General features: G+C 45.3%; 2 protein-coding genes across 2 annotated transcripts; both read right to left on the bottom strand.

The window, feature by feature from the left end:
• Window positions 1–661: 661 nt before the first annotated feature.
• On the bottom strand, window positions 662–3,325 carry LOC100839494 (ras-related protein Rab11C). The gene is made up of 3 exons (XM_010229221.3): window positions 3,197–3,325; window positions 2,847–3,059; window positions 662–1,449 (listed from the first exon to the last, which is right to left on the bottom strand). The coding sequence occupies exons 2-3, from the start codon at window positions 3,009–3,011 to the stop codon at window positions 967–969; spliced, it is 648 nt and encodes a 215-aa protein (XP_010227523.1). The 5' UTR covers window positions 3,012–3,059; window positions 3,197–3,325; the 3' UTR covers window positions 662–966.
• Window positions 3,326–4,527: 1,202 nt separating this feature from the next.
• On the bottom strand, window positions 4,528–5,689 carry LOC100835579 (nucleobase-ascorbate transporter 6-like). The gene is made up of 3 exons (XM_024456775.1): window positions 5,582–5,689; window positions 5,327–5,487; window positions 4,528–4,840 (listed from the first exon to the last, which is right to left on the bottom strand). The coding sequence occupies exons 1-3, from the start codon at window positions 5,685–5,687 to the stop codon at window positions 4,622–4,624; spliced, it is 486 nt and encodes a 161-aa protein (XP_024312543.1). The 5' UTR covers window positions 5,688–5,689; the 3' UTR covers window positions 4,528–4,621.
• Window positions 5,690–7,905: the final 2,216 nt, after the last annotated feature.

Genomic DNA, 7,905 nt, shown 5'->3' with positions numbered 1-7,905 from the left:
CATTTGTGCCGAGAGAGAACATATTCTTCTTCCAGACGAATGGATCGAGACCAAGAATTTGCACGGAGTTGATTTGACTGAAATTTGCTGGCCAGCACGATCTCTGAAGGTCCTCCAGATCATTATGTTCAAATTTTACTGTGCCTGTCAAGCTGATGTCTGAAAGACCGGGCATCCGCATAATCTGTTGCAATCTTGTGAGAAAAGCGATGAAACTTCGGCGAATGAATCAGCCGAGGACGAAAAGATGGCATAAAAAGGCAGAATTGAATGGACAGAAAGTTTAAAAGGAGGTTAAGGTAGAGTAGAAGCACGAGGTTTGCATGACCTCAATACCAGTACTGACAGTGCAAAACCAAAGCAGGTTATGCTAAAGCAGAAGAGCACATAACCGATTCCATCAGAATGCAACGAACTGCAATCTAGATACAGTACAGGAACATACTTAAGGACATATTACATGAACCCGTACCATCAGAATGCAACACAGTATAGTTCAAGCAACAAGAGAATCCACAAGCAGGATCACTGAAAAGGTGGAAAACCATTAAGCTGAACAGATGAGCTGCTCCTCAGCTTGCAAGAACAGTGTTTTGAGGGCGTGGAAGTGCTTTGTTTCTAACACAAAGATTTTGGATAACGCCACCAGATCGCATAACAGTACAGGAGATATATCTGATTCTTCTTACTCCGGTAATTCAGAACATAGAATGTTTTAGGACAGACATACACGAAAGGAAACATGATATTGCTCTGAAACTGTAGTAAGTCTGCCAAACAATGGTCTCTACCAAAATTTTGCAACTACACATGGTATCTACCAAGGATAATTTCTTTCTAGCAGTATGAATTTGTGATTACAACCCCACCAGAATTACAGGCCAAAAGGAGTCAAAGTGACCTAAGTAACACCTACAGTGTTGGTAAGATCCATGTGAATCTCCTTTTGCAGCTCTTTGGTCGCGACTAGGTAGAACAACAACCTTTCTTTGTGTTACCAGACGAATCAGCAACATTGATGGTAGTTCCTTGGATCGGAGGTCCACTACCAGCTGCTTCCTGGGCAGCAAGTGCCTTCTTGCTTATGATCTGGTGAATATCAGACAGAATAGTCTGAAATGCCTTCTCAACATTCAAGGCTTCCAGTGCCGATGTCTCAAGAAAGGATAGCCCTTCCTTCTCTGCTAATGCCTGACCATCTTCCTCTTGCACTGACCTCAGGTGGTTAAGATCAGATTTGTTACCAACCATCATAATTACAATGTTGGAGTCCGCATGGTCACGAAGTTCACGAAGCCACCTGGTGATGTTTTCAAATGTTTGTTTCTTTGTTATGTCATAAACTAAAAGTGCTCCCACAGCTCCCCTGTAGTAGGCACTTGTGATTGCACGGTACCTCTCTTGACCAGCAGTATCCCATATCTGAGCTTTAATGGTCTTTCCTTCAATCTGCAATCATACTTCCAAACGCAATCAGAAAAAAAGAATGCCAGGATTAAAAAGGAAATTCCTACAAGAACTCGAAGAAACTGAACTTGGAAATTCAGTTGCAAAAATAAAACTTGTCAAAGGCATACATACAAATTGATGAAAATACTAAAACGAAAAAGTGCAATGGAATTAGATCACGAAGGTCAGTAACATGACTATATGATAAAATTAGATAACTCCTAACTTTCATTAGTTAAAAATGCTCTCTAAATGTAATAAATTGATCAAAGAACTTGTTTGCAGACAAGGACATTGGAAGGCCAGATCCACTAAATAATGATAGATGCAGTGCTCTCCATAAATGCATCAGTAATCAACCTCACTCGAGCGACAGTGAAAATCATCGCACCAGTTTATAAAGATTTGTCCACTGAAATTGTACAAATGAGAGTGGACTGTACACAACAAACAACAGGATGGTGTATTCAAATTATTCATATGTGGAAAGCAAACTGGAGATGTTGCAGAGGCAAACAAAATAAAAATGGACTAACCAGAATTTGAACAGACTTAACAGAGTAACCTCCTAAATGAAAGACACGTCATCTTTTGTGCGTCAAAGCAATGGTATTTAACATTAACCATCTTACAAGAACTTCAAAGAAGCAATATAAATTCCCATACTGTAAATAAGTAAAACTCAGAATTTTGAATGGCGATAACTTTCACTTTAAGCTTTATTGAAGTAGCTGGATACTAATTCAGCTGCCTACTGAAGGAAAAGACACAAATCTACCTGCAAGGAACTCATCATATATTTTACAACTACTCTCTGTTTTCACTCAAGTTGAAGAAGAGCCGAAAAATCTGTGACTTGATAGTATTGCATGACTAATGTTCTCAGCGATCTTAACCTCAATACCTCATAAATCACTATTGATGTAGTACTTTTTTTTTCCTTGTTTCTATTTGTTCCCACAAGATTTTGCATGAGCTAACCCCAATCATACATAACAACTTTAAGTCAGCAATTGACCAGTTCAATATGCAAATCTAAAATAAAAGCCAGATCTGATTTACTTTAACGGGGCGTATTGCAACACTAATTCCAAGGGTCTCATTGTCCCGGATAAATAGCTGATAAACAAGTTGTACATGCAATGATGCAATAGAGTCAGACCCAGATCTGTACTCTAACTAATCAATAGATGACACATGCGCATAATGACGGATATGATGACCTATCCCATCTTATTCATCACAGAAGTTGACTGAATTTGGTACGATCTAGATCAAAACAGGTACTACATCATACAACACGACACGCACATGCAGATGCTACGGCCGTGAAATCTCCAGATCGCAATCGCAAGAGAAGAGTATACGTGAGGGGTGGGGAGGCGAGGGGACGAGACCTGGAGGGTGCGTGTGGCGAACTCGACGCCGATGGTGGACTTGGACTCGAGGCAGAACTCGTTGCGGGTGAAGCGGGAGAGGATGTTGGACTTGCCGACGCCCGAGTCGCCGATGAGCACGATCTTGAAGAGGTAGTCGTACTCGTTGTCCACCCGGTGCGCCATGGCCGGACCGCCGGACAACAACCGCCGCCGCCTCCTCCGCCGCGGATCCTGCACACACACCCCACCAACCACGCGGGCCGAGATCCGGCCGAGACGGAGATCAGTCGGCAGGCCAGGAAACGGGGGAATGGGATCGGTCGAAGAGCCGGATCGGGAAGGTTCGCCGGCGAGCGAATTGCACGTACCTCGGTTGGATTTGGCTCCTGGATTCGGGAGGGGGCGTCCGCGACGGGGAGGAGGGCCGGGAGAGGAAAAGAAACGGAAACGAAACGAGCGGCGGAGTGGGGGCGGTGGGGCTATACAGCGAGGCAGGGAAGGGGGATTAGTTGATTAATCAGTTGTTTACAATAATTGAGGGTGGGTTAAAGTGTTAAGCCAACTTTGTTTATTGGGAAATCAAATGATCTTTCTACCGAACGATCGATAGTAAAGTAAGTCTTACAAGCGAAGCGAATCCTTGTACGCCGCTGGAAACTGGATACTGTAGGAAGAATCGAGCGGCGGGGTAGTTGACCGGTTGACTTTGATTAGGACGAACAACAATGGAGGTTGATACCAAGGTGGCAATGGATACCAAAGTTTGGTTAAGTACCCACGAGAGCTCGTTAACATAGGTGTTGCGGTGTTGTACTTTAGCCGACCCGTTAGCGATAGTGACTAAAACATAACCGATTAGCCGTCCTTTTAAAGTCATCGTGCCTTAGAAAAATGAAGACAGCAGCCCATTGCGTAGTTTGTTTTTTTTTGGTTGCCGCAAAAAAATGTAGGCTACTTGTTTAACATTAATTCCCCTTCGATAGCAAAACTAGAATCAAATACCAGAGAGAAAAAAATGAATCAAATACCAGCCGCCTGAGGTCTCCGGCGGTACTTTTGGTACCTGGTGCTTGATTCGAGGGCACTTTTGGCCGTTCTGTGCAGTAGCGCGACATGCTCATCTTCTGTATCTTTGGCAGTCAGGGGAAACGGACAGATATATGTAGCTTGTAGCATGATGGCCAATGACAAATGTAACGTTGATTTCACAAGTCAGCTCATGTGATTGTCGGGGATCCTGCTATTTATGCCATTTGTTAATCCACGCTTGCATGAACAAATTAGTTTTGCCTTGAGAAATGCAATTCAGTGTACCTTTTCAGGGATGATCTCAGCAAGTTGCAATCTCTAAGACCTCTAAAGTTAATCTCTTGTTGCGCATCTTCGTACAGTGAGCTGCAAAGCCTCGTCATCTTTTTCATGCAATTCTGTATCGTATGACGTGCCGTCCTCGTCAATGTTCGACGGTACATGCCGCGTCTTCTTATCCAGTAGAAGTAAATATTCGTAGGTATCTTAAAGGTTTGCCATTAGTTTAAAAATTCAAAAATTCCATAACAAGCTACTCGTTTTTCATCCAAAAATATCACCTTCATTGGTAACCTCATATACATCAAAAAATATCACCTCTTGTTTTTCACAACAGTTTACTACTACACTCAGCTCTGCAGGATTCGGAACTCAGAGGCACAAAACAGCAGCAGGGCGAAACACAGCGTTCGCATCCATGATGTAACTTCCTGAGAGGCAAGACCTAACCGTGTTTCATTTCCATTTTCTGTTACCAACACCAATCAGAAGGAAGGGAAGAACTTGTTGAGGTTGAAAGGTAGGGAGTAGAACTCCTCGCTGCGCGGGTCTGTCTTGAAGGACCTGAATCTGTCCCAGAAATGGTGTCCCCGGTCCTTCCTGGCAGTGCTGTCGTGCCTGTGCAGGGTGCTGTCCAAGAGAAGAGCTACGGCGCCTCCGACAAATGCTTTCGAGGAGAAAACCACGTTGATCATATCGTTGAACTGGACATCAGTAAATGAGAACCATCAGTTAGTACCTCTTCAGCATGTAAAAAAGGGTTATTCAGGAACATGTTGCAGTTCAATAACAGAAAAATGAACCCCACATAGATACTACAGTATTACTAATCACCTCATTGCTTCACTCATCGTAAAACCTATAGATTGGGTATCACCGCAAGATCACTATGGAACATATCAGAATTACAATCTCTGCTAGTACTAAGTAGTTAGCACTGAGCCACCAGATTACTGAAACAGCTGTTTATGCTGATGAACTATTTTAGTTCTGAACATCAAGTTTCACTGGGGCAAACTACTATGTCTAATGGTTTTTTGGCTATGTTGATGCACGATTTTAGTTCTGCACATCACATTTCACTGGGCAAATTACTATGTCGAATGGTCTTTTGGGACAAGCTTGTCAGCTGGTAGCCTTTTCGGAATAGCATATATGGAAGTTTATTGACACTTGATTTAGGATCTTACCCATCTTGCGTGCGTGTGTACTGGGCCAAATCCTGCCACAGAGGTGTACTCATTGAAGTACTGTGGAACAGAGAAACCCATAAACAAGGAGAACCCCAGGATGAATTTTGTCCGGAAGCTGTTGAGGTTGCAAAACTGAAGGAACCCAATCCCTGCCATACCTGTTTGAAGAGTAGCAATACATTGTATACTTATTATATTTCAAGCACCATCGACGAAAAATGACATACATTGTCAAAGCTTAGCTATACATACCAACATATGCAAAGAGAAGACAATATATAGCTGCAATTACTGGTCCTGGAATTGATGCAAAAACAGCTCCAAATTTCCCTGCAAATACAGCACAAACACATACCATCAGATACAGGTCATGATTATTGTCAGAAGTGCAGGAGCTTAAACTAGCAGTGCGAGAACAATGGAATTCTCAAAAACATTTTGCGAGTATTATATTTTGACTTCAGTCAAATATATTTTTGTCATTACAAAACCAATTTCCTGTCATTTTCTAAGGCTTCTGGCTAACTGCTCCTGTGCTAATCATTCATAAGATCCCGGCGCGGCCCAAGATTTTAGCCGGCGACCCCAAAGCGGCAGCAACGCCCACGATCAAGTAAGCCGATTTTACATTTGCCGCCCGGGGTCTTTTGTAGATGGTCGCCATGTTCACCGCCTTCCGAGAGGACAACGACGGCGTTGATTTCAAGTTCATCCATGTCTTCGCACGAATTGAGACGTGCGATGAGTGGAAGGAGATGCGAAATGGTCTCTCCAAGTCCGGCACATACGACCCGGAAGCCGCTCCTCCGGCGGCAGCGGAAGGCCGGCCTATCGGCCACAAGATGGCAAAGGCAATGGGAGATGCCACGCCGGCCACAGAGCGTCTCTACACATGCATCGAGAAGTGCATGTCCGATGCTGCCGCACAAGCCGCGAAGAGGGAGGAGCTCGCCGCCAAGAGGGAGGAGGTCGCGGCGTCACGGTGGGCGACGGTGATCAAGAAGCAAGATGACAAGCTCGAAATCCTCAAGGCGAATGTCGCGGTGAAGAAGAGACAGGAGGACTTATTGATCTTGACTTGCGACACCATTGGCATGGACGCCGAGGTGAAGGCGTGGTACGACGGCCAGCGCAGGCTCATTTTGGCCGAAGCGAGAGCGCCGACGTCGGCGCCCGCCACAGCAGCACCGGCCGCCTCTACTCCATCGGCGCCATCACCGCCCGAATCAGAACTCCGGTCACATCAACGCTGGCGGATGACGCTGGGGCCGAGTGATTTCACTTTTATTTAAATTTGATGTTATTTTGATCGTCGAAACTTGTGATGAATTTGGGCGATTTGGTGATTTGGGGCGGCCTGTGAAATGGTGACAAACCTTTGTTTGAATTGTATTTTTTGGGGACCGACGCTGGCGGATGACGCTGGGGCCGAGTGATTTCACTTTTATTTAAATTTGATGTTATTTTGATCGTCGAAACTTGTGATGAACTTGGACGATTTGGTGATTTGGGACGGCCTGTGAAATGGTAACAAACCTTTGTTTGAATTGTATTTTTTGGGGGCCGACGTTTGGAAAGTGCGACTGGATCGCGGCTGGGCCTCAAAGAAGAGGGTGTGCCGGCGTCCCTCATTTGGCCTGGCGCCGGAAGCGAAATGGGGGACGAGTGAAGATGCTCTCGTATCGACTATACAGGGAAACTGGATGTTTGCCGCTCAAAATGAAGAGACTGCTTTCATGTTCCATTGCCCGGCTGGCATGTTTGCCCTGTGACCTCGACAAAAATTCTACTCCTACGTTGCCATCTTATTGGAGGGGCATCGATCCAAATTTCTCTTGACTGATTATATACTGGGGGCAATGCTGTACGCGATGCATACCGGTGCCGTGTACATACAGAGAAAAAGCGTATGCTACTACTAGCTACATGAACGACACACCTCTTCTGCTCGATTCCCGTGCATTATCAGCTTTGCAAAAGACTCGCATATCTGCCAAAAAAAAACTCTTTTGTCCGATCTCTTCCTTTCTTGTAAAAGGGAGACCCGGTTCAAACCAAAAGCAAGTCCCGATCCCAAGGGGCCAAGGTCCAAAGCTGCTACGGGGCCAGCTGTTGTACTCTTGAAAGATGATGTTGCAGCTCCAGATAAAATAGCAATCAAACTGAGCAGCCCTGCAATCATCATAGGGACTAGGGACGAGGAACAGGAACAGGAAGAAGAAGAAGAAGAAACACGCGCGCAGGGTACCCGGTGTAGCTGGCGTTGCGATTCCATGGGCCAGGCGGGCGGGCGGCGAAGCTTTTTGGTCAGCAAGTCCTCTGCTCGTCAGGATGCTGTTCCCTTCCCTCCCTCCGGCTCCGGGTCACGCAGGCCTGCTTTCTTCTTTCTTGGCCGCGAAGACAGCAGCATGCTGCAGCTACCCGTGATGGATGGTTTCTCCTTTCTCCGCATTGGATGCCCACCTGATTAGCGCGTGTCTAAGTGTTATCGATTAACCAGCGTGCATGTCCCGATGAGATGGACCTAGCCTAGCAGTCACGTTACGTACGTACGTACATGATCGATCGTGTATTTG

Source organism: Brachypodium distachyon, chromosome 1 (assembly GCF_000005505.3).
Source record: "Brachypodium distachyon strain Bd21 chromosome 1, Brachypodium_distachyon_v3.0, whole genome shotgun sequence".
In the NCBI taxonomy this organism is placed as follows: Eukaryota; Viridiplantae; Streptophyta; class Magnoliopsida; order Poales; family Poaceae; genus Brachypodium; species Brachypodium distachyon.
Note: the sequence above shows the minus strand (reverse complement) of the source record. Positions and strands in the feature narration are given on the sequence as shown.

What these genes read in the sequence shown, in the direction of transcription:
- LOC100839494 (XM_010229221.3), bottom strand. Translation starts at nt 3,011, where the DNA reads ATGGCGCACCGGGTGGACAACGAGTACGACTACCTCTTCAAGATCGTG. An exon ending in TCGCCACACGCACCCTCCAG is followed by an intron (nt 1,450 to 2,846) that starts GTCTCGTCCCCT and finishes GTATGATTGCAG; the next exon opens with ATTGAAGGAAAGACCATTAA.
- LOC100835579 (XM_024456775.1), bottom strand. Translation starts at nt 5,687, where the DNA reads ATGGTATGTGTTTGTGCTGTATTTGCAGGGAAATTTGGAGCTGTTTTT. An exon ending in TCTTCTCTTTGCATATGTTG is followed by an intron (nt 5,488 to 5,581) that starts GTATGTATAGCT and finishes CTCTTCAAACAG; the next exon opens with GTATGGCAGGGATTGGGTTC. An exon ending in TACACACGCACGCAAGATGG is followed by an intron (nt 4,841 to 5,326) that starts GTAAGATCCTAA and finishes ACTGATGTCCAG; the next exon opens with TTCAACGATATGATCAACGT.